General features: G+C 36.6%; 1 protein-coding gene across 2 annotated transcripts in view; it reads right to left on the bottom strand.

The window, feature by feature from the left end:
* Positions 1-27,267, bottom strand: part of RAB6A (RAB6A, member RAS oncogene family) — a 92,796-nt gene that overhangs the window by 15,341 nt on the left and 50,188 nt on the right. The window contains exons 3-6 of one of the 2 annotated variants that reach the window (XM_027848195.1): positions 18,708-18,761; positions 17,214-17,319; positions 14,840-14,951; positions 12,208-12,301 (exon numbers count right to left, since the gene is read on the bottom strand). In XM_027848195.1, coding sequence (XP_027703996.1) covers positions 12,208-12,301; positions 14,840-14,951; positions 17,214-17,319; positions 18,708-18,761 — 366 coding nt within the window. Of the gene's footprint in view, positions 1-12,207; positions 12,302-14,839; positions 14,952-17,041; positions 17,148-17,213; positions 17,320-18,707; positions 18,762-27,267 lie in introns of both variants that reach the window. The other variant, XM_027848194.1, reaches the window with a different exon arrangement.

Genomic DNA, 27,267 nt, shown 5'->3' with positions numbered 1-27,267 from the left:
AATGTAACTCAACCTGAAGAATTCACTGATTTTTAAACACTCTGGCTTGCCAAACATCTTTAAATTTCTTAATCTTTATTCTGGTCACTACAGTTACTCCATCACAACAGGCAGCAGTCTCCTAACTGGTTTCCTGCCTCAAATTCTAATCTTTAAGCCACCATAGTCATCTTTCCAAAGCATTCTATTGCTCAAAAACCTCAATTTCCCCCACCCTGAAAATATCTACAGAATAAAGTCCCTACTTTTTTGTTTGGCATTCATCTTCTTCCATAATCTGGCCCCAAACTACCACAATTTCTGCCTTTTCTTTCACTACTATCTTATGTAAACTTCCACTCCAGGCAAACAAACTAGTCTTTGTATTTAACACATTCCCTACTCTGCATTTTTTCCTAAAAATGTTCCTCCTGCCTAGGACATCCTCCTCTTCCTTGTCTCTGCCTAGTCTAACCCAATCTGTCCTTGGAGGCCTGACCAGCCCAGTTGGAAATGACTGCTCCCTCCTCTCAACTCCTATGGCACTCACTACAGTGAATGTGAATTGATTCTTCCTCTAAACTCAGAACTTGCTAGTTAAAAGGGGCCTTAAAGATCAGTCCTATGCTTTTCCAAGTTCATCCCACATCTACAAACTGAGACCCAAGAGTTGAAATGATCGGCTCAAAGTCACAAAACTAATTATTGGCTAAGAATCAGAACCACAATTCCAATCACAGGGAATACATCTTATTATACAGAACCTCCCACAGTACTTGCCAATCACATAGACAAAAATATGAGCCAATGGATGAAGCATATGTAATGGTTTATTATTAAAAACCTCCAGTGTTTATGGATCCCATACTCTCTTGTCCAATACAATTCTGCCTTTGTCTATATGCAGTACCTCTCTATTGATGTCCTTTTGTGAACAGATATAATAAAATCTCAAAATTGACACGCACATTTCACGTCATCCTTACAACCCTTTAAAAATGCATTTGTGCTCCTGTATATCAATTACTGTTCTTTTTGACAAAGCTCTTACATCCTCAAATTGAACTTTTTTGAAGACCAAGAGTTTAGATCCCAGACACTCGTATATCAGTATTTTTGGGGTTTTTCCTAGTTAAGTATGGGGAATAGCAATGAGAATGAGTCACAAGTTTTAGCCTATTAAAGACTTAGCCCTTAAAAGAATCAGAATCACCAATTTTTAGAGCCAGATAGGACTTTAGAATTCAACTAGTCAAAAACCCTCCTCTTAAAGAGCAGAGAAGAAAATGATTTGTCTAAAATCCAATTCAATGCAATCCAAAAAATAATTACTGTTACATTAAAAACCAGGTCTTCTGTATCATTATCAAGTTATCCTGTGCTACTCTGATCTATTCCAAGAGTAGCTAAAAGTGCCATATTCGGCTTCAGTTTCTTCATTAATATTAACATATGGTATATTTAACATGTAATATAATGTTCATGCAGTCATATTGCTTTTGAAATAATCTACAAATTAATATAAATGAAATATAAATGGCATGAAAATTATTTTTTGGTGTCTCATTAAATGTGAAAAAAGACAATTTTAAATAAAGGTTCAATACATTATAACTTATTAGATGATGCACTAATACTTACACTAATTTTATTTTAAACTAAAAATTTTTTAAAATCCAGTCTTCCATTAAAGTTTTATTCTCTCACATTTTGCTAAAAGTACATAAATGGACCAAATGGTAAGAGTTTTAGGACAGTGCATTTCAAAAAGAGGGAGAATTCATGTTATTTGATGCAAATATTCATTTTTTTCTAGGTTTGTTTCATTTGAAGTCATGCTATTGGCAATAAATGCCAACAGTTTACAATATAGGTAGGTACTAAAGGATGTATTAGCTAAACCTCTCACCTGAATTATTTATCTAAAAAGTAAACTTGCCAATGGAAGAAGTCTATTTTTAAGTTATTACCTTATATACGTCATCATTCAAACCAAGCAAACCAGAAAAAAAATCCAACTAGTTGACTGCTAGAAAATGAGATAAAGGATCTATGTATGAAAGACAGTGCCCACAGTCCTATCTTATCTTAGGAATAAAGGTTTTATTAAAAAACAGCTTATCTTTGTTTTTTATTTATTTAGCGTGTATCTTTCAATAAAAATCATGTAGTTGTTAAAGGTCGAAGCAGAATAAAAAGGAACAAAGCTTTGAAATGATACATGGCTAAACAAATTCTGGTACTGCCAATCTATCAAAATGCTGAAATGAATCAAAACATCTTAACTAGTAACAGACACACAAGTTTGCATATCGTGGAATTTTATGCAATAGTGTTCAAATAATAAAGGTGGAGTCAACTTCATCCATAAATAGTAGCACCATTCTGACTGCTATAATTGGCATATCACAAATTTGAGGTGAACACTTAAGTGCATATACTTAGGCTATATTACTGTGAATTCAAGCAATGACTTGAGGCCGAGTAACAAGGAAACTTAAGACAAGATAAACTACAACCAGAGCACCTAAGGTACGAAAACAATTTTCATTTTCAATGAGCTTCTAGAAATAAAATAAAATCAAATGTGAATATTTTATAAAGTTGCTTCAAATACTGAGAATAAAAAAAAATGTAAACTATTTGCTCTTGATGATAATCATTAGCCCTCAAATGCAAAGGGCTTCAATACCAGTTCAGCTCCAAGCTAAGATAATCCAAGATGTGCTAACTTGCCATTTAGGCAGGTAGGATTCTCTCTAAACGGTAAGTGCAAGATAATTCCCCACATAATTTTGCTTCTCTGGGGTTGCACTCAGTTTAATCCTCTGTGGTAGGAAATGGCTATACTAAGTACCAAGGGTGGCATTATCAGATTCTCACCAAAAAATCTTTTTCAACAATACAAGTTCTACATTGACCTCTCTCTTTTCCACCTCCCCGCCCCACACTCCACCCCCTCACCTCACCTGACCACACTTTTGCCATACATTGTTTCATAATTCTTTCACGTGTGACTTTTATCACTCCTTCCCCCCAAAAAACTATACAGAGGTAGTGATACATAAGAAAGAACATTGGTATGTGAGTCATCTTTTCCTACCTTTCTGTGTACATTATATTTTCTTCCTCTATGCTCTGGAAAGAGTTGGAGAAAAATATATTCCCAGTGCAAATCAGGAGAACAAAGATGGAGAAAGATCTATCTGCCTGATAAATGAATATGACACCTACAAACTATAGATCTTTTTTAACGTGAAAAGTTTCCAGGGAAATGTAAATGAGTTGAACCCCTTAGGGCCAAGAACCTTAACAGGAAAAATATTACCAGATTACATTTTCAGGAATGAATTACAAAATTCTGAATTTACCCTCTTCAGAAAGCTTATCAAGTGGCAGAAATTATTTTTATACCAATTGTTAATCATTAAAGTTAAAAATCCACAAAAACTTTTCCTTGGCTCAAATCCATTAAGCTAATTAACAGAGTGCCCCTGATAGGCTATCCTGTTTATCAAGTCACTAGCCTTCTTCCCCTGTGTCAGGGTTGGGACTTGAATCCAGATCTTCCGGGCCCTGAGGTTGGCATTCAATCTCTCTACTAAGCCACGCTGCTGTGTGACACTAGACAAGTCGCAACATACTGGTGCTCCAGGCAACTAAGACGAGTGTTGTCATTGTAGTCACACATCGACTACTCTGTAATTTATTTTTATATACTTTGTTAAAAATTTCCTAATTACACTTTAATCTGGTTCAGGCCCACTCTGTGGCTCTACAGGCAGTTTGCAGTATAGTCTGACACCTCCAGTCTAAGATTATAAATTGCAGAAAAGACACTAGAAGTAGTTCACTCTACTAATGAAATCACAGGGGATACTGTATATCCCTATCCAAACCATAAGATCTCAGCTAATCTAGTGCAGGAGTGGGGAACGGGCTGACTCAAGGCCACACATGGCCTTCTAGGTCCTCAAGTTCAGCCCTTTGACTGAATCCAAACTTCACAGAACAAATCTTTTTAATAAGAGGATTTATTCTGTAAAACTTGGACTCAAGTCAAAAGGCCACACCCAAGGACCTAGAGGGCCACGTGTGGCCTTGAGTCTGCAGGTTCCCCACCCTTGGTCTAGTGGATAGAATGTTGGGTCTAGAGTCAGAAGCATCTGGGTTTAAATCCTGCTTCCAACACTATCTGTGTAACCCTAGGCAAATTACTTACCTCTTGGTATTTCATGCTACTTCCTAGGATTTATGCACAACACAGACTGGTTGTTGTCTGCTACAATCTCTGTTGGGGAAGGAAGTGTCTCACGCTACCCCATATTTGTGTATCTGAACCATTTGCACTGATGAACTGCAATTGATCAATACTTAAAAAAAAATCCTAATATACATCTGAGTGTACACAGAGGTGAGCAGATGGGAACTTGAGATTAAAAAGGAAGCTACATGTTGTAAAGAAGAATTAGAACCAATAGAAAGAACCAGAAGAAAGAAGAAGCAAAACAAAACAGAAGGAAATAACAACAACGAAAAAAGAGCAATTAGTATGCTTCCATCTGTATTCAAAATCCATAGTTCTTTCTATGGATGTGAATAGCATTTTCTATCATTCGACTTTTGGAGATGTCTTAGATCCTTGCATTGCTGAGAAGGATTAAGTGTATCAAAGTGAGTCATGGCACTATGTGGCTGTTACTGTGTACAATGTTCTCCTGGTTCTGCTCACTTCACTCAGCATCAGACCATACAAGTCTTTCCAGGTTTTTCTGAAGTCCACTTGCCCATCATTTCTTATAGCAAAATAGTATTCCATTTGTTTTGTTTCTTCTTTCTCGTGGATCCTCCTATTGGTCCTAATTCTTCTTTACAATATGACTAATATGAAAATGTTTAATAGGAGTCTATAACAGATCATATGCCATCTTGGGAAGGGAGGTGGGGAGAGAGGAAGAAAAAATTTAAAACTCAAAAACTTATGGAAGTGATTGTTGAAAACTAAAAATAAATTAATGAAAAAAAAAAAAAGAAGACGCTACAGTATGTAGCTCACCCAACAGGCAACTGCATTTCTAGTGCTGGAAAAATCCAACATGGATAAAAGGTATGTTTTCTGTGAGAAAAACTACATGTATGATAATAATAGGCCCTATACTCAGCACTGCTTCACAGTGTATAAAGCACTTTTTTACAATACCCCTGAGAAGGAAGGAGAGCGAGTATTAACCACATCTTATGAAGAAAATACGGTGCACAAAAGTCAAGTGACCCCTCTACAAATATAAGCAGAGAGGTTTAGGGCTAGGATTGAGAAAAACTGGATTTGGAACCTGGAGAACCCAGGCCCTGGCTTCAAATTCTAGTTCTGACATTTACTAGCTGTACATATTTGACTCTCAAAAAGTAATTCACTACTTCAAACCTTAAATTTCCTCAGTTATAAAATATGAATAAAAATATATGTCCTATCTCCCAATATGAATATTGTGAGGAAAGTGCCCTGTAAGCATTCAAGTTCAATGTAAACAAGAATTTTTACTACCATCTTTGTTTCAGATTTAAGTCAGTTACCTGGATTCTTCTAGCCAAATTCTTAAGTATTTTCTTGAACCTATTCACCTGATAATCCAGTTTAATCTCACTCAGCTAGGTGAATAAATTGTGAGACAGGAGGGAATGACAACACTTCAGCAGGAATAAGGTTCTGGTGCCTATAGCTCATTGGGAACTAGACAGAGCACTAAAAACCAAGAGTGAAAAGAAAAGAGCACCTTCACATCAAGAAATAAAAACAAAACTTGGAAGTCCTGAGCAAGCAAGCAAAATTGGTCAGCCTAACATTCCTCAGCAATTCTTATTGTATATATGGCACAAATTATAATCTTCCAACCCTTTTTCCTATGTTAGTAAGAAAATTAAATTTTAACATACCTGCTACATTTGGAACATGATTACTGAAATCCCATTATGATGGTACAAATGCCGACTTAACTGACACCCCATTACATCCCTTGGCCTTCAATATCTACCCCTCAGGAAGTTCCACCACAAACTTCCCAGGTGCTCCCAATACTGCTGAATGTTACATTACAAGCTATTTTCACTGACTCCCCTCCCATACTCACCAAGTCTACCAAAAAAGTCATGCTTCTAAATCTCAGCTGGATCTCCATTGTTGTTTGCCAATTATTTTCATGAATTTTGTAGCTTTCCTATTGTGTAATTCCCACAGCAAACCTTTTCCATACTTCAAACTTCTGTTCCCTCCATTGCACAGTGCCCTCCCTCCTAGCAGCTGTTTTCCTAAGAATGAGGCCATCCCAATACAACTTCTCTCACCATCTTCTTCACCACTCCAAAAGGTCTGTTTCTTTACTCATGTTTCTCTTCCTTCTGTCCAATCTCAAATAAATTAGCATCCCTCCTACTTTCAAAGGTTCATCATTTCTACCTGTGCTTTGATCATAATCTCATCACTACCAAAAGGAATTTGTTCTATCAATTATTCCTTTCTTTCATTTTCCATTAACACTGTTCTAATGGCTCTTCTATTTATAAACCCCCCCCCCAAAAAATTCTGGTCTCTACTAATTATTCCAAAAATTAAGAAAAATTGAGTTTCTCTGAAGAGACAAATATAAAGAAATGGGAAAGGCTATGAAATGAAGGCTATGTAAAAACAAAGGCCAGCAAAAGGTATTTTTAATGACATCTTACCTCAAAAGGGAGGGCTTAATTGTGGTTAGGCATCATAATAACTGATAGCCAGTTGTCATAGTGGAAAAGGCAAGACATTTGGGACATGTGTCTTTTTATAAGAGAAAAATATGTAATGCTGTCTTGGGGAGGGGGGAGGGGAGGGATGGGGAGAAAATTTAGAACTCAAAAAGGAATGTTGAAAACTAAAAATAAATAAATTAATAAAAGTTTTGAGATGTGTAACACCCTTAAGTTCAACAATTTTTAAGCACTTTGTCAAGAGTTGGCCAGCAAACTTGCGTGAGCAAAATATTTGCATGTCATTTTTTTAGGGATAAAAGTTTCTGGAGAGGTTTTGTTTTGGTGGCATTTGCCAAATAAACATTTAATGGCAAAATATTTACCTTATTCCAATTCTTGAGTTTAGGACTATACAAATGTTTTTGCAATGTACTGCATATCTCTTCTATCTTTTACAAGGAATCCAGCTAAGTTTGGAGATGTTAAAACCAAGCAAGTGAAATTCTCCAAAAAAAAAAAATTATCTGTGATCTCATCAATTTGGAAGTTCCCTATAATGATCAATCAATCAATCAACAAGCATTTATTAAGTGCTTACTGAGCGTCACTCCCTGTGCTACCTCCTGGGAACCCAACTCTATCCAACAGATGGTGCTAAGCTGCCTAAGGCTTCATGACAGACTTTCAAACCACTCCAGTAAAAATGAAATAGTCCCTGCCTCAAAGTTTATATACATAAATAAATATAAACAGAATAGATACAAAATAAATACAAGGTAATTTAGATAAGGAGGGCACTAGGAACAAGGGGGAATCCATAAAAGCTCCATGCCGAAGACAGTGTTTGAGCTGAGTCTAGACGGAAATAAAGGAATGTAAGAGGCAAAGGAGACAGCCATCACAAATGAAAGAGGAAAGATGCGATTTTGTGTTCAAGGAACAGTATTAAGGTAAATTTGGCTGCACCAAAGAATGCAAGAAGGGTGGTAACGTATATGATTAGAAATGCAGCTTGCCCCAGTTGTGAAGGTCTTTAAAAGGCAAAGATGGATTTTAAGGTTTACTAGTCTGAAACTGCACTAACTTTAGGGATATCCTGTATTTGATCACAGATCAAAGGAAGGAACTACTGCCATTTACTAAGTAAGGGAAGGATATACTTTAAGAAATCACTTTGGCAGTTATGGAGAAGATGGATTAGAAAGGAGAGAGACTCAAGGCAGGGAAACCAATTAAGAGGCTAATGCAAAAGTCCATGTGAGAGATGCTAAGAGCCTGAATGAGGGTAGTAGCCATGTAAGTAAGAAACAAGGAGAGAGATGAAAGAATTTGTGAAAGTAGAAATTAAAAGATCTGGCAACAGGGGCAGCTAGATGGTGCAGCAGATAGAGCACCAGTCCTGGAGTCAGAAGGACCCGAGTTCAAACTTGTTCTCAGATAACAGTTCAAATCTGGCCTCAGATAACTTAATAGTTGTATGATCCTGGGCAAGTCACTTACCCCTGATTGCTTCCTCCCCCACCCCCAAGAAAAAAAAAAAGACTTGGCAACCGAATAGATATGTGGGATGAGTGAGCATAAGAGTTCAGGGTGACATCCGAGACCATGTGATGGAAGGAATATTGGTACCCTCAACAGGAATAATGAGTTTGGAAGGAATGTGGGTTTGGAATAAAGTCAAATGAGATATCTGATGCCAATCGCAACTATCCCTGCCTGCTCATCCTATGCACTATGAAAAATGGATAAGTCAGGGCTGTTACTCATCCAGCAACTTACCAAGATAAGAGAGAAGGGTGAGAGTACCCTAGGAAAAGAAGGGGATTTTCCCAATGTTACCTGCACAGTTACTATGGGTTTCTAGGTCATGGTTAGATTAGAACTACCCTGAAGGGCTGACATGGCACAGAAGATCAGAGGATGGGAGATTGCAAAGCAGCAAGAGCTGATACAAGAGAGTGTTAGACTATAAAAATTAAAGGGGTTGAATGGGCTGTGTCAGAAATAAGTCTTGCAATTGGAGAGATGTTGGAATACAACCCACTTTCCCACTGTAACAGTTAAAAATAAGGTAAACCAAGACACAAAAGTTCTGAGCATGATCAATTTATTGGTAAAGCACAAATCTACCAATAAATAGGATCTCAGTGCCTCAGTAAGCTGAGACCCTGCGGGAGGGAGACAGTTTTCTTTTATAGGGTAGGGTTTGGGGGAGTACAAAATAAAGTATAGAACAGGGTCAATGACATCAATAACAGAGATGCAGAGAACAATATGACTGGTAACAGATCTGAGGGGAAGGGAATGGTTATAAGTTTGGTAATGGAGACCAGGAATGACCCACTTCCTTCCTGCCTTGTGATTAAGAAGTGCTCATTGTTTGAGTGGTTACTTCCGAGGTTACTGATAATGACCTAGACTTTTAGAGAGCAAACCAGACATCTTTAAAGGATAGCTTGATGGTAGAAAAATACTAGGTCTGACTCCCTTGTGTTCACAGGCATCTCTCAAGATCAGTTAAATTCTTTGAGGCAAGAATAGATCAGTGAATAGCAGGAAAACTGAATTTTTAAATTTAACCCATTACAGGCCAGAGACAGAGAACCATGACTTAAGCAGTTACAGGACAAAATCAATTAATTGTAAATAGGATCAAATAAATAAATGATACAGGATAAACTCAGTCTTCTCACCACTTTCTAACTGGATGAGTCTCACACCTTATCTTGATGTTCCAGTGTCTACTATGGCTTCCACACTGGAGACCACTGAATTGTTTTGCTTGCTTTTTCTATGCTAAGGAGCATTATCTTTGCACTAGAAATTACAGACCAAAAATGGCTAATAGGAAGTTGATACAATGTCCTTACTTCTTTTAGCTAAGGAAGCATCTAGTTGGTGTTGATGAGTCATATGGCTCAGATAAATTATATGTATATATCTATCTATCTCCTCAGGTACTGAAAGAGATAGTAGTCGTGATTGCTGTGCCACTTACATAGGTACATCAAGACTGGAGAAAAGAGTCTACAAATTAAAGGACAGTTAGCTGACCTTTAATTCCTTAAACAATCCAAGAAGAGAACATTAAAAACGGTTAATGAACAGCTAGCAAAAGAAGTGCTTGTTAAAGAGTACTATTGGCTTTGAGGACCAGCTATGGCAGACTAATCCAAGACTACTAAATTCGTGGATCAAGAGAATGCTGTAAATACAGTCTACCTACATTTTATCAAAGCATTTGACCAAAAAAAAAAAAAATCTCATTATTCTTGAAGGAAAAGATGGAAAGATGAGTAACAGATGATGATACAATAAGATGGATTTGGAAATGGCTTCCTGGACAAACTAAAAAATTGGCCCTTAATGGCTCAATGTCAGGGTAGCAGGAGGTCTCCAGTGGAATGTCCTAGGAATGGTCATGCTTGGGCTGGCGGTGTTGCTTAAAAGTTTTGTAAATGACTTGGTTTTGTAAAAGCTTTTCATCATATCTGAAGATGATATAAAGCCGGGAGAGATAACTGACATGCCATATGCCAGAGTTAGGACTAAAAAAGATCCTGACAGGCTAGAGTACTGGGTTGCAACTAATAAAATGAAATTCAATAGGGATAAATATAAAGTCTTATTCTTGGCTTAAATAACTCAACTTTATAAGTACAGCACAGGGAGAGATGCTTAGACAGCTATTTGTCTGAAAAATACTGGAGGTTTTAGGATACTTCAAGTTCAATGAATCAGCAGTCAAAAATATTAATGTAATCCTTGGCTGCATCAAGAGAGACTTAGCTTCCAAGAATAAGTAGGTAATATTACTTAAGTACTATATCCTAGTGAGATCACACCTTAAGTACTGTGCTTAGTTCTGAGAGTTCCAGTTGAAGTATATTAATAAGCTGGAGAGCATCCAGAGTCAGGTTAAGTGCTGGGTAACTCAATATTCATCAGAGGCTGAACTTAAACAGAGGTTAGCTTTCTATATCCTGTGGTACAGAACATCCAAGAGAATATATGTCCTCACATAAGAGGACATTGGATCTTGTGGAATTTATGCCAACCACTGAACATTCAGAGGTCAGTCAGAATCCTGTATTATTTTTTGGCACTGGTGGGGCCTCCTAGGCTATAACTTCTAGGTTAACCCCTAAAGACAATGTGATATGGTGGAAAAAAAGCACTGGACATGTATGATACCCTTATGTGTTGACTTCCTCCATTAGACTGTAAACTCCTTGAGGACAGGGACTATCTTTTTCATATATGTATCCTCATATATATGTGCCTAGTACATAGTAGATATTTAATCAACGTCTATTGACTGACAACCTGGTTCTGCCACTTACTGTTACCCTGGGCAAATCAGTTCCTTTGCCTGAGCCTCAGCTTTTTCATCTATAAAATACTGTGCCATTCCGAATTGCTTATTTCAAAGGGCCACTTCCTAATGTACTAGATATAAATGTTGTCTTTATTATTCACAGAGTGGAGAATCTCCTGCAGAGAACTAGCTGTAAAGAAACAGACATCTTTCTGCCCCAACTCTACCCAGCAGATGGTGCTAACCTGCCTAAGGCTTCATGACAGACTTTCAAACCACTCCATGCAAGTCTTATCTTGCCTTCTACTACCTACCTACCTGCCTCCTTGAAAAATGGTTTACTGATAACATTATTTTCGACACTTCTAGATCTGGACAAAGAACATGATATTTTAAGATGTTGCCAAGCAATGTGGAAATTTCTGACAATTTTACTGGAGCTGTGAAAGTAATTAAGCTTGTTCTCTCGAAAGGAACAAAGTGCCATTTCTAACAAGCAAACAAATAATGTAAGTTACTTTTTCCATTCCCATCCCTTTTCAAAACTGCAATCTCATCCTGATACTCTAAAACACTGCAAAGTCTACCTCTAACTCAGTTAAATTCCTGGGTTAGGTGGCACTTGCTGTTTTGAGGGTTGATAGGTTTTGGAATATCTACCAAAAATTTATATTAATTTGTACAGTTTGGAAAGTATGATATCTCTCTTATGCTTTTTCAGAATTAGAAGTTCAACAGCTTCCAGGGGATGTAGCTCATAAAACCACTTAGGACTGCAATTTCTGTGTGAGGTACCTGTATGAATAAAATCAAGGATCTTTTGAAATACTGAAGTATGAAGTGGAGGCATTGAAGCATGTAAGAATGAACATTTCAGCAAAGTCCTTTCTCCCCTCCAGGCTTCAGTTTCCTAATTTACACATTAGATGGTAGAGTATTTGTACTAGATGATCTGAAAGTCTTCTTGTCAACTCTAAATCTTATGACTTGCTATACCAATTTTCCTTCCACGTTCAACAATGTGTTGAAAAAAAGGTACGAACACCGTTGATTGCAGAAAAGCAACAATAGGTATTTGGCACTAACACGCATCTCAAGTTTCTCCTTAAAGGATCTGTGGAAGTCTTAGCAACTTCATCCCCTCAGTTAACCCTACCTCCCATCCTTCACACACCTTGAACACTCACCTGTTTCACATTGTATCCCGCTTTTGCACTTGTTTCGATAAACATAACATTGAGCTCTTTGGCTTTCCTCTCTCCCTCCTCAATAGACACTTGCCTGTAGAGAACAGAAAAAAAAAAAAGAGAGAGAGAGATGATTTGAGATAAAGCTATAGGAGAAGTCCATTCAAAGAGCCCATGAGTATGAAACTTGCAAAATCCTAAGAATTAGTTTTCTCATTTCACAAAGAAACATAGGCATTAGCTTTCTAAAGTCTCACAATGAGGTCATGGGACACTCAAGAACACAGAGAACTTACACCTTTTTCTTGTTTTCTTATACCCAATCTAGACTAGATGTCAGCTGTCATAAAGTATAAGGGGTCAAGGATACTCAGAAGAATTGCTAGTAGTTTTGAATATGATATCTTAACTATATTTACCATAAGGGATATTAAGTATATGCTCTTGATTATCAGCTACCTGCAACTTTTAAGATATTTTTGGAAATGCAAATATATTCTTAAGTATCTAAGAGCTCCTAAAATGAGATAGGTTATCAACATGTACAAACACCCAGCCTAGTGCTTCCTTAAACGTAGGCATTTAAAATGCAATAATCTTTTTTTTTGTACATCGCATAGCGCCTCACACATTTTAAGTGTTTGATGCTTGCTGATTAATTGCACGTCTGAGGAGCTATAGACTGGGAGCAATGATTAGGGGAGAAAGTCATTCTTAATTGATTGTACCTTACCTTAAAATAGGTGGAATAATATTACTGCTTGGAGAAAAGTGCTCAGGCTGGACATGCTCAATACAAACTCAGTAGCAATAACAAAGAAATTGCTAGCCCTATTCTGTTTTTACCTTACTTTCAATAAATGTAACATTCATCTCTGGGCTGAAATCAATCCAGTCAGGGAACTTCAAAGTAATTAATAGGCAGCTAATCTAGAAAGCTGGTTAATTTTTCACTTTTCAAGTGCAAACAAGTTACTGCCTTCCTGAGACTCAGTTTCCTCTGTACAATACTTGCAATACTTACCTCAAAGGTGGTTGTAAGGAAAGCGTATTGTAAACTGTCAAGTGCTACACAAATATGGTGTTATGATTCTTCTAACTCCTCAAATGATTATGACTTAGCTTTGTGATGAATGTGTTATTAGCTCAACACAAATGCCCACGAGACAAAATAAAAGGCAATGCAAGGAAAACGCTTAAAATTAGCCTACAGCAATTCACTTTCAAACAGACTTTTGGGGGAAAAAAAAAGGTCTAAAAAAATTTTTCAAAGTAAAAGATGTCCTTTTTATTGTATAATGAGACCAACACTTTCGACACAGTTGCTAATGCAATACAGTGGATCAGCCCATTCCCATGCCATGTATTTAATAAATGCCACAAATTCAATACATGAATGTTAATACCACCGATCATCCAATGCTAGACACTGAAACATACACTTCTTAAAGGAGAGTGGTCAATATTCTTTAAGGCCAAAACATAACAGGCCCATTAAAGTTTTCACTGAAAATAATCGTTCATTCAAATTAAGGGGCTTCAAAGTAATTAATGCTAAAACATGTGCATTCTATATCCTGAAGACCATTTTACTCATTTCACTATGGTACCAAAATGAAGTCTTTAAGATCAATTCAAAAGTTTGATTTGTTTATAACCATAAATAACTAAGGGACACAAAATTACTAAACAAAATATCCTATTAAAATACGGTGAGTTGAATACTGCCAAGAAAAAAATGGTGGGGCTTTAATCTGTATAGACAAATAATTTTAAGATACAATTCATTTTTACAGCATTTCTGCACAAGTTTTACATGCAAAATACTGCTTCACTTACAAGCCTCTCAAAGTACAAGATTATTTATCAGTTTCTTCTATGAACCCTCTTACACCCAATCTACTGTAGGTGAGTCTAAATAAATGAGATCTCACTTCATTTTAATGACTTATCTTTTTTATGCTATATAAACTTTTTTAAAATAGGGGCGACTAGGTGGCGTAGTAGATAGAGTCAGGAGGAGATGAGTTCAAATTTGGCCTCAGACACATGATACTCACTAGCTGTGTGACCCTGGGCAAGTCACTTAAACCCAACTGCCTCACAAAATGAATGAATGAATAAATAAATAAAATATAAGGGAAAATGAGACAATCAAAATACATGTATGACTGGAAAAGTAGTTGGGTAGGTCAAGTAATGAGAAGGAAGAATATCAGAAATGAGGAATGCCTGACAGCTGGCCTTTATGATAAATTTGTAGAAAGACAGATGTAAATCATGCAGTATAAAAAGACACAGATGGAATGTGTTCTGCACCAATTAGGGTTACCAAAATCAAAAACAAATCCAAAAACCCACTGGCCATAACATTATATATATGTAAGAAACAAGCTACTTCTGTCATAAAATGTTGGCCCAGAAAACACCGGCCAGTTAGCAACTTTACCAGTCCTGCAGTGTGTATCCAAAATGGATGAAATCATAGATGCACCCAAGTTTCAAAATAAAATTTAAAATAGGTCCTAAATTGGTTGACACTCAACAACCCTCTCAACAATATTTCGCAGGAGACTAGGGGCAGGTAGCTCAATGTAGAAATCAAATGCCCTAGAAGAAAGTTACTCCATACCTCTTGTCAGCAAGATCTGTTTTATTTCCCACTAGCATAATGATGACATCACTTCCCCTTTCCGTTCTGACATCATCAATCCATTTTGTGGTTTGCTGGAATGAGTTTACATCTGGTGTAGGAGGGTGGACAAAAAGATGAGTGTTATTGTAGATACCTCCCCAGGTGATGGAAAACCATACCACCCTGGCAGGAGTTGGCACATTAAGACCCACCCTTTCAATGTGCCTACAACATAACTCCATTTTATCTGATGACAGCTGTCAGTAGTTTAACTATACAGAAAAGATGGTTTGCATGTTGGAAGAAATTTTTGCATCCTGAGATTTATAAAATAAGCATAACGGGTTAATTTTAAAAATTACGTATTTATGTACTTGTAGGTATGTATTTCCAAGTAGTGACAGATGTGACAGATAACATGGTTTTACATTGTCTCTCTCTTTTTCCATCACTTACATTTATTTCACAAAGTAAAGCACGTCAAAAAATATGTCAGCCATTAAGTCCCAACAAGTCCAGAGAATTGGTACAAAAAAAAAAAAGAAGCTTTCAAGGAGCTTTTAAATGTCACTGTTTGCATTGCTTAATCAGTCTGTGATCACTTTAACTATGGAGGAGTTCAATGGTTTGGTATGCCAGAAGCACCTGTAATAAAATGCAGTTCTGCAACTGGTGAGAACTCTCCATTACAGCATTTCAAAATGCTTTTTGGACAAGAAAAACAGGTACTATATTTACACTCAAATTTGTAGTCATTTTTCTAGGAAAATCCCCTTATCCCCACCCTGGTTCCACCCATTTTAGTTAAAGTAAGCACAAAAACTTTTAAGCTGCAAAACTTGTCAATGCACAGTAATGGACATACATTTTTTGGAAGAGTAGTATAAAGTGGCAAGAGAGAAGCTTGCATGTAGCAAAAAGAATATGAATTACAGTCTTATTTAAACTGTTACTATCTTACAGCCAGATAAATCTAATTTATCCTTCTTTGTATACTTCAACTGAGTCAACAGGTAACAACAACAAATCACTCAAGCTCATAATGTAATAAACTGCTATCTTAAAAAAAAAAAATCAAAATAACCTGGACACTGTCTTCTCAATTTTCTGGTCAGATCTGAAATTTTCTTGGTGAAGGGAGAAGCAGCAAACTCACTCCATCAATGAAGATGAGGCTTAAACTTTGATCTTCTAGATTCTCTGTCTATTAATGCTAAGCTCTTTCTATTCTCTATTATATTAAGGTAAAGAGTATTCTGGACCTTCTCTCTCTTTATCAAATGGTGTTTAGATAGCTTGGCTTACTTGATTTAGACTCAGCTGACGTGAATTTGAATCCTGGCTCTGATGTTTATTTGCTGTATAAGGCAAGTCACTTAACTTCTCTCATTTCCTTCATCTGTAAAATTGGGACAGCCATTTGGAAGGGGCTTTGTAAACCTTAACACACTCTAGAAATCTGAATTCTTTAACCCATTTCACACATTAATTTTACATGGAGAACTTCAGCAACCTCTTCTTTAGGAACCAATTCCCCACAGAAAATGCTAAGTAATTCAAAATACGGTCTTTGCAAGAAGCGGCAGGAGAAGAGACCACTAATGGTCTAGTCTCTAAATTTTACATATTCTTAGTGAGAAATGACAGAGTAATTTGTTAGCAAAAAACAAATAAATAAGTTTTAGTCATGGAACCTAGCTTCCATCAAATGAAAACGAATAATGGAAAAATGCAGTGTTGCAGTTTCTCCACCTCCTCACTCTCTACCCCTACTGCCCCTCATAAACTGGTGGCGAGGCGAAGGTGGAGAAAAGTCAAGCAGTAGAAACTCCCTAAGAGTCTTAAACCAAGCCTTGGAAAGCTAGAAAATTAAGTGAGATGCTTAAATTCATATTTATTTCCAAATAAATTTTAGAGCCAGTTAGAAGAAAGGGAGGCATTCCTCCAACCAAAGTCATGGCTAGGCCTCAGGGTGGTAGACGGCCACAATTAGGTAAGAGGAAGACCAAGTATAGTGTAAGTACAAGCATGTTTATAAAAATCACCAGAGTACAAGTTCTGATATGGCCTATTCTAAATTTTGCTATGGTAAAGAAAATGTTTTACATGCTAGTATGAAAAATGAGCACATGATGATAGAGCATGCAGCTAAGCTAGAGGCTGAGAGAGGATTAGAAATGCAGAATTCCCCCCACTCACTTGTGATATCATAAACAACAACTGCCACAGTGGAGTCACGAATGTAGCTAGGGATCAAGCTCCTGAACCGCTCTTGACCTGCTGTGTCCCATAATTGCAACCGTACCTGACAACAAAATCAGTCAAACAGGCAAGAAAAATAAGAAAAGTCAACCCAGTGCAAAATACCTACTTGTGATATCGTAAACTACTACAGCTGCAGCGGAATCACGGATGTAACTGGGAATGAGGCTACGGAAACGTTCCTGACCCGCAGTATCCCACAGCTGCAACCTGATCTGTGGGATGGGAGAAAATAAATAAAAAAAAAAAAAAAGAAAAAAAAAGAAAGGCAAACTAATACCAAAAATTTAAAAAAAAAAAGTAATAATGTTTTAAAGGGGGGGGGAGAACTCATGCAGGAATTAAAAGAGTGAAGAGTGGATACAGGAACAAAGTGCTCATTTTCCCCATCCATAAGGAAGCACCAAAGGCACTCATGATACTTGTTCTGTTGGAACCTGGTGGAAATGGTTCCAGGAGAGGAGACATACAGCATTCCCTAGCGCTCCTCCTTCCATCCTCTGAGATTCCAAACTGTTAACCCTTCCAGATAACAAACAGTGGACTCACTTGCTGGTGTACAATTCATCATTATGATACAGGATAAAAATGGAGGCAGCAGTGAACAGCTTGCAGAGATAACAGAAGGAAGACTTACAGGTGGGAGGGCTGCCCCCAAGCTCAGATGTGTCACCGTTACCCAGGGCCAGGGGAAAAGACCACTGGGATAATTATTTATGTTTTCCCTGCTACTGCCTAACTCAACCAGAAAGAGAAATTTTTTCTACTCAACTGTAAATAAGCCAAGTAGTTCTACTTTCTCATATTCAAATGGGAGAGGGAAAAGGAGAAAGGGAAGAGAATAACAGCAAGTACAAAGCTCTCTTTCTTCTAGAAATTTACTTCTAAAAATTCTCCAAATTAAAAAATTCACAAGATCTGGGTTACAATACAAAACAACATTCATAACGCTGTCTCTCTAGCCCAAGTTGATGACAATTTTTTTAAAAAGAAGGCTATCAATATGGTGGTGCTTCTCTGGTACAGATATTAGGTTTTTCTTTTTCTTTTTCTTCTTTTTTTTTTTTTAAGTTCTGGCTGCTGTCTTCATTTTCAATGCAACAAGCATCTATCTCTGAAAGGTCCCTACAAGTACACACATTATATTACAGGGAATAAGCATTCAGAAATGAGAAGGAAATGCCTGACAAAATAAGACTTTCCTTTTTCCTTTTACCATTTTGCAACAAAGTATTATCTAGCAAAGATATTTTATCAGGTCACAGACTCATTTCTCTTCCAACCCAAATGTCCCTCAATGCCTATACCTAGGGAAAGAAGGGATAAAATATCCTTTTAAGCCTTTTTCAAGCTTGTAGTTCTTTCAATTTCTCTTGCTCTTCTTGGGGTTCAAGGCAAAAGGGTTGTGTGAATTTTCATTATGACTTAAGTGAATCACTAGGATGGAGAGTAGGTTAGACACCAATATATGTATGACAGCAAATGACTGTATAAATTCCATTAAGTTCTTACTCCTTTTCGTTCTAAATACTGATCAAATCCTTGATCTTCATTTTCTAATACAGAATACTGAAGAAAATGACACAACTTAAATTCTACTTACTGTTCGATCTTCCAAATACATTGTTTTTGATAAAAAGTCAATGCCAATTGTTGCCTATAAAACAAAATACAAAAAGATGACTTTTAACATTCTCCAAATAAAAGTAATTATCCCACAGTTCAGATTGAAAACTCTGGAATGTATAAGATATAATAACCACATGATTGTCTCAACGGGAAAAAGCCTTTGATAAAGCGTGTACAACACTCATTTATGCTAAAAATTCTAAAAAGTGTAGGCATGGAGGAGCCTTTCTTTTAATATTTTAAAAAGTATGTATATAAAACCAAAAGTAAGCATCATATGCAATGGGGACACACTAGAACCTTTCCCAATAAATATGGGAGTAAAACAAAGATGTCTACTCTCTCCACTATTATTTGATATAGTTCTAAAAATGCTATCAATAATAAGATGATGAGTGAAAGAAATTAAAAGTGTAAAGACAGATAAAGAGAAGTTAAAACTACCCCTATTTTTTTTGATAACATGGTTTACTTGGAAAATCCTAGGGAATCAGCAAAGATTCTAAGACAATAAGTTCAAGTAAAACTGCATGCTACCAAATAAACTCTCAAAAAAAAAAAAAAAGATCAACTGCATTACTATACAATAACTACAAAATCTAACAGGCAATAATAGAAAGGGAAATTCCATTCCAAATAATTACAAAATTCATCTGCGAATCAATCTACCAAAGCACACAAAAGCCTTGTATAGATTCAATTACAAAGAGATCCTCGAACAAATAAAGAAAAACAAATATCTGGATAAATAGTGCTCATGGATGGGCCATGCTAACATTATAAAAATGAGAATACTATTAAAATTAATGGATACTTCTGATAAAAGTAGAACTTGAAAAAATATCAACAAAATTCATTTGGATAAACAAAAGATCCAGACTCTCAAGGGAAATTTTGACAAAAAGTATGGATAAAGGGGGAACAGCACTTCCAGACCTCAAACTATGTTATAATGCAGCGTCAACAAAACCATTTAGTATTGGTTAAGAAATTGAAAGGTAGATCCAGAGAGCTTGGACAAGGGAAAAATCAGAAATAATGCAAATCAATAACCCACTGTTCAATAAACCAGAAAACAAATTACATACAAAAGAACTTATTTGATGATTTAAAAAAAACTTGGGGGGCAGGTAAGTGGCGCTGTGGATAGAGCACTGGCCCTGAAGTCAGGAGGACCTGAGTTTAAATCCGACCTCAGACCAAACACTTGACACTTACTAGCTGTGTGACCCTGGGCAAGTCACTTAACCCCAATTGCCCCAAAAAAATACATTTTGATGTGAAAACTGCAAAGTAGGCTGGAAGAAATTACATTTAGACCAACATCTTATACCATATTCTACATGTATACATACTAAATGAATACATGACCTCAATGTTACAGAGCATACAACAGAAAAATGAGAAGAAAAGCAGAGTATACCTTTCACAACTATGAGCAGATGTATTCTTAACCAAATAAGAGACACAAGCAATTACAAATTTGATTACATGAAACTGAGAAGCTTTTGCACAGACAAAAATTAATATATCTAGAATAAGGAAATCAGCTAAGTAGAAGAAAAATCTTTGTATCAAATTTCTCTAGTATTCAAAATATGTAAACAATTAGCATATGTATACACACATATCTCAGACCAAAAGTCATTAGTAATAAAGGAGATGAAGGATATAAACAGTTCTCAAAAGAGGAACTGAAAACTATTAACAACCACATGAAAGAATGCCCTAAATTACTAATAATAAGAGAAATGCAAATCAAAATAACCCTGAGATTTTGCCCTCACACCTTGAAAATCCGCAGCAGCAACAAAAACAACAAAAAAAAAAGGCAAAAGATGGAATAGTCAGTGTGGGAGGAGTACAGCTGTGAACTGAGAAAACCATCATGAAAAGCAATCTGGAATTATGCAAATAAAGTCACTAAAATGCCCAAATACTTTGACCAGAAATAAGAAAGTCCTGAAATACACAAAAATATTTTTGTGATAGCAAAGAATTGGAAAAAAAGTTGTACAAGTTGTGGCACATGAATGCAGTAGTATAGTAGTACCGTGCTAAAATAAGTGATGAATGTGATAAATACAGATACAATTCATCTACATGAATTGATGCAGAGGGAAGTAAGCAAAGTAAAGAAAACAATATATACAGTAACTACAACAATGTAAATAGAAAGAACCAACACACACACACACACACACACACACACGCACAACTGAATGTTGAAAAATTATAAAGAACAAGCATGACTTGGAAGAAGGGATATAAGATGATATTCTCACCCTTTGCAGAGGTGAGAGGTCCACAAGTATTGTACATTGTAAGCTATTTTCAGACTTTTTCAATGTATTAATCAGTTGTGTTGATTTTTCTTCATTCTTTTTTTGTCTTATTGTTACATTTGTTCTGTCTTATGTTACTATTTTTGTCTTATTATATTTTTTGCTTTTGTGGAGGGAGAGGGTCACTGCAGAGATTATGGTAATGGTTAAAAAATCAATAAATTAAAATAAATCATTTTTTAAAAGAATAACTAAAAATATGAAAAATCTCATCTCAAAAGGAAGAAATCGAAAGAATTATTTTAAATTAGAGCAGAACTTTCTCCTAGAGACCATCTAATTCAACACACTTATTTTTACAGATTTTCCTTGCTCCTGTTCACACAAAATAGAACCAGGATTAGAATTCAAGTTTCTTCCCAGTGTACCAGAAATGGTAAGATGTATGATCTACTCTAATATTAATTGACTAGTACTTGGCAGGCAGTAGAGGAGATGAGTGATACAAAGATGAGTAATACAAAATTTATGCTTAAGAAACTTAAAATCGGGGGGTAAGGGGAAAGAAGGTAAAGGAAGAAGAGTCAAATGTACAAGAATAACTAAAATATCAGGCAGACTTGATAAGCTATCATAAATGAACTGTGAACAAAATATTACATAAGCAGCAGAAAGGACTCAGACTGATGGAAAGCTAGGCAGGCATTACTTGATCTGAGTCATAAAGGATGGTCATAGGATTTTGACAAGCAGAGATGTAAAGAATATTCAAAGGAAGATGAACACCATAAATCAAGATATCTAAGAAAGCTAAGAGTAAGCTAATGTATTCATTAGTTTAATAAACATTAACTAAGCACTTACTATGTGTAAAGGACCTGCCAGATGCTGGAGATAAGAGAACAAAAAAGCAGACAACTTCTGCCTTTAAGACAGGGAAGAAAATAGCATGTACACAAAAAACTAAATATAAACTATAATACACAGTAGATACAAAGTAATTTCTTCTGGGAGGACACTAGCAACTTAGAGTATCAGACTAGGAAATAGCACTTGAACTTAGCCTTCAAAGAAGCTAAGCAATTTTATTAGAGATGAAGGAGTACTTTCCAGGAATGGTAGTCTATGCAAAAGCACGGAGGTAGGAAATTAATGTAATGCATGACCAGATGGGTGACTCAGTGGACGGAGCCCTGGGTCTGGAGTCAGGAAGACCTGAGTTGAGTTCAAATACAGCCTCAGACACTAGTTACTAGCATGTGACCTTGAAAAAGTCACAATTTCTGCCTCAGTTTCCTCAAAAGTAAAATGAGGATAACTACACCAACCTCCCAGGATTGTTTTGAGGATAAAAGCAGATATTTGTGAAATGCTTGGAACAATGCCTGACACACAGTAGGTGCTAAGTAAATGTCTGCCTGACTTCTTTCCTTCCTATCCCAACTAACCATCTCATATTCCACTTTATCCTCAAGTACTCACCCTCCTTTAACCCACATTTCAGTGCCCAAATAATACTTTTTCTGCCTCCACAAATATCTCTTGCATCCAATCCCTTCTCTTTACTCACACAGATACCACCTTAGTTCAAAGCCTTCATCACCTCTCTATCAGATTATGATGATAAATTCCTAATTGGTTTCCCTGCCTCAGATTGCTCCTTATTCCAATCTATCCTAAAAACTCCTGTCAAACAGACCTTTCTGTGAAGACGTCATTCTCCTACTCAATCAATTCCAGTGGGATAAGCTAGAAGCTCTTTTGTTCTCTTCTCTGTTCTTCAAAATAACCCGTCCATGCCTTTGTATCGGCCCTCCTACATGTCTAGAATGTATTCCCTCCTTACAATGGTCTCAAAGAAGCCCTCCCCTCCTTCAAGATGCAGCTCAAGCACCATTATAAAGCCTCCAAACTGCTAGTACCCTCCCTTCTTAAGCTACCTTGGATTTTACTATTTGTGTTCATTCTGTTTATAGTTAATCCACGTACACATATACATTACTCTTCGCTCTCTGGTTATAATGTAAGCTCCTTGTGTTTAGGGATTATTTCATTCATTATATGTTTGCTGCCTAGTGAAGTGCCTAGAAAATATTAAGTTCTTAATACTTTCATGTTTTTGTTGTTCTTTATGAAAGGGATGGTCTTTGGGTAGGAGAGAATATATTTAGAAATGAAGGTGATGAATAAAAAAAGGATAGCGATTTTAAATAACATGATCACATCCTCTATATCCAATCTTATTTCCCACAATTCAGCAGAAATGGAAGAGAGGGTCTTATGAATCTTTGAATCTCCCCTACAACCTAGCACAAAACAAACATTCTGAAACAGACCAATCGTGATCATGTTATCCTTATGCCTGCCTCCCTAACTTGATTCATGCTATCCATCCCCTGAACAATGCCAAAGGCAAACTGCCACTCACCCAAAGAATCCAAATCATATCCATTTTTTTAGCTTCTATCTTGAACTATCTACTAGTCAAATTCTATCTTCACTTCCTACAATCAATCCCCTCCACTCCTGCTTTATTCAAATGCCAAGAGCCATCTTTTTTTATTAATTTATTTTTAGTTTTCAACAATCACTTCCATATGCTTTGGAGTTTTGAATTTTTCTCCCCCTCTCCCTCCATCTCCCTCCTCAAGATGGCGTGCAATCTGATACAGGTTCTACAGATACATTCCTATTAAACATATTTTCACATTAGTGATGTTGTAAGGAAGAATTAGAACCAACAGGAGGAACCACAAGAAAGAAGAAACAAAACAAAATAGAAGGAAAATAAAGCAAATAGTATGCTTCTTTCTGCATTCAGACTCTTTCTCTGGATGTGGATAGCATTTTCCATCATAAGGCTTTTGGAGATGTCTTTTAGATCCTTGCACTGCTGAGAAAGGCTAAGTCTATCAAAGTTAGTCATAGCACAACATGGTTATTACCCTGTACAACGTTCTCCTGGTTCTGCTCACTTCACTCAGCATCAGTTGACTCAAGTCTTTCCAGGTTTTTCTGAAGTCTGCCTGCTCACCATTTCTTATAGCACAATAGTATTCCATTACATTCATATACCACAACTTGTTCAGCCATTCCCCAATTGATGGGCATCCCCTCAATTTCCAATTCTTTGCCACCACAAAAAGAGCTGCTATAAATATTTTTGTACATGTGGGTCCTTTTCCCATTTGTATGATCTCTTTGGGATATAGCTCTAGAAGCGCTATTGCTGGGTCAAAGGGTATGCACATTTTTATAGCCCTTTGGGCATAGTTCCAAATTGAAGAGATATCATTTTTACACTTAAGTCTGGACATGTCACTTCTCTGTGGAAAATCATCAATGGCTCCCTATTACCTCTTGTGTAAACTACTTGTTTAAACTCCTTGCCTGGCATTCAACATCCTTGGCAACAAGGCAATACAACCTGATAAATCCTTGTCTGACATGGCACTCAGTATCACCCTTCCCCCTTCAAATCTACATATCACTGTGCTTTGTACACTCCAATGTACTTACTGTGTGCCGTGATGTGTTATACTTAGTCATTCATGCTTGTGCCATCCTCTTCCCTCTACACAACAAACTCCACAAGGACAAGAAAGAAGTATGTCTTACCTAAATTTTGCACCCACCTCAACAATGAATACTTTTACAAATACTAGGTGCTTAATTAACATTTGATGAATGAAGTCTTACTTTTCTAAATTCTCTATTCACAATGATCTGTGCCTTCTCCAAATTCCTACAGCACAACAAAGATGATATTCATTTGTGAGATAACTAAAAACGTAAAACACTATGATTAACAGCTGTCAGGCATGCTGGCCTTGTTTCCCCAGCCTGACCAAGGCATTTTAGATCAGAAGAGGATGAAGAACAAACAACAAATGGTTCTGCATGGGTCTCTACACAGAGAGGACTTCCAGAGCAGGCACTGCAGGTTAAACTTTTGTCACACATGTTTCTTACATGTGTGCTTCATGACTACTGTGGTCTGTAGTCATGCTTACTCCTCTCATGGATGCTGTGTGTATTTATGAGAAGGACTAAACCAGGATTTTCAGAGGAAATTTTACATTAACTGCCTTTATCAGGTTATCTAGCAATTACCTGTGGTAAAAAACTAATCGAGACTATTGGATGACTGTCAGTGGGGACTACTGCATTTGGCACTTAGAGAGCAGTAGTAGCTGGCCTCTGAGCACCCAACTTGCCCATTAAGAGTAGAAATTGGGAATACTGCTATTTTTCTTCTTTTTCCTCATCTCCCCCCCTTCTCCTCCTTCCTCTCCCCATCAGTCATCTCCCTCCTCCTCTTTCTCCTATTCTTCCTAATCTTTCCCTTCCTCCTCCTCCTTTTCCTCCCCTCTCTCCACTTCAGGCATCATATCCTTACATGTGGATGGTCTGTCCACAGGAACACATTTTTGGTCACTTATCTCCTGTGAGATATTTTGAGGCCTGAGGGCTAGATTTCTTCATTTCAAAATTTTCTTTCTTTCTTTCCCATTTATTTATATGTTATTCTCCCTCCCCCCAAAAGCTGGGACAATTTACTTTTTGTCCCATGCAGTTTTCATTTATGATTTCTTGAAATGTAGCTCTGAAAAAACAGGCTTTTAAAAAGTTGTGTTTTAAATGGAACTACCTGACTACCTTTTAAACACAAATCACTCTGGCTCTCATAGAATGGCCAATAATAGCCCCCAGCCCAAGTCTCAGTGGCTCATTGTTTAGGTTTTTTTAATAACTTTAATAACTTAGAATAGCAATTATTTTCTATTCAGCCCAGAAACTCAGAAGGTCTACCCCTCCCAGACTGATACTTTTGTGATGATAAATTAGGTCATCTTTTGTCTCAATTCTTACCTATTCCTTAGTCATTGAACTGATGATGCCTCAGACAATATGAGACCTGGGAAAGACCTTAATTTAGAAAGGCCACTGCATCTTGACTTTTGTCCTTGCCACTGGACTTAGATGACTGGAGAAAGAGTGAGGCTGACTTTGCACAGCTCTGCCTCACTTAAATTCAAATTGTGATGTCACTGGTCCTCTTCAACAAGAAGGATGAACAACAACGTCAGAAGACATATTTTACACTTTGTTTTTTTTAATTCGCCTTAAAGCTGAGCACATATTTACTGAAATGGACAATGTTGTTCAGTCATTTTCAGTCATGCCCAACTCTTTGTGAATCCATTTGAGGTCTTCTTGCAAATATACTGGAATGACTGGCCATTTCCTTCATTTCACAGAGGAGTAAACTGAAGCAAACAGCATTAAGTGACTTGCCCAGGTTCACATAGCTCAGACATTTGTCTGAAGTCAGATTTGAACTCAGGAAGATGAGTCTTGCTAATTCTAGGCACAGCACTAGCCACACAGTTGTCTCGAAATGGATAATAGGAGGACTTTATTAAAAGTGAAAAAGACAGTACCACTCACATCTAACAATGGTTAAGAGAGAGAAAAAACAGATTAATTATGTCATTAGTCTTTCAATCATTTATTAGAGGTATCTACTACATGCGAGGCATTCTACTAAGTGTCAAGGAATCAAGAGATAAAAGACAAATAGTCCCTGACTTCAAAGGGTTTACATTCTAATGGGGTGTAACATGTACATATGTGCATATACACACATATCTATGTATGTTTACACTACATATATGCACATATGCACACACAAAGTAGGTATAAGGTAACCTTAGAGGGTTTACTGAAAGTAAGAAAAAATTCAAATACTGACAATAGAATCAAAGCATCCTATTCTTCAATATGCTAAAGAAATAAATAATAAGTTATTGGAACTAATATGTATAATAGTTAAAGGAAATCTAATGGCAAAATAATCACCCCTAAGTAGCTGACCTATTTTCAGAAATAAAATCACACTGAATTCCCCGGTGCTAAAAGGATTCTTCACTGAATTTTTACACACACACACACACACACACACACACACAATATCTTAATTTATTTATTTTTAGTTTTCAACATTCACTTCCATAAGATTTTTAGTTCCAAATTGTCTTCCTATCTCTTCCCTCCCCCCACCCCAAGATGGCATGCAATTTGATATAGGCTCTACATATACATTCATATTGAACCTATTTTCACGTTAGTCATGTTTGTAAAAAAGAATAAGAACCAATGGGAGAAACCATGAGAAGGAAGAAACAAAAATAAAAGGAAGAAAGAAAAGAAAAGAAAAGAAAAGAAAAGAAAAGAAAAGAAAAGAAA

Source organism: Vombatus ursinus, unplaced genomic scaffold (genome assembly GCF_900497805.2).
Source record: "Vombatus ursinus unplaced genomic scaffold, bare-nosed wombat genome assembly UNPS02005659.1, whole genome shotgun sequence".
NCBI classification, from domain to species: domain Eukaryota; kingdom Metazoa; phylum Chordata; class Mammalia; order Diprotodontia; family Vombatidae; genus Vombatus; species Vombatus ursinus.
The sequence above is the reverse complement of the archived record's forward strand: the minus strand, read 5'-3'. Positions and strand labels throughout refer to the sequence as shown.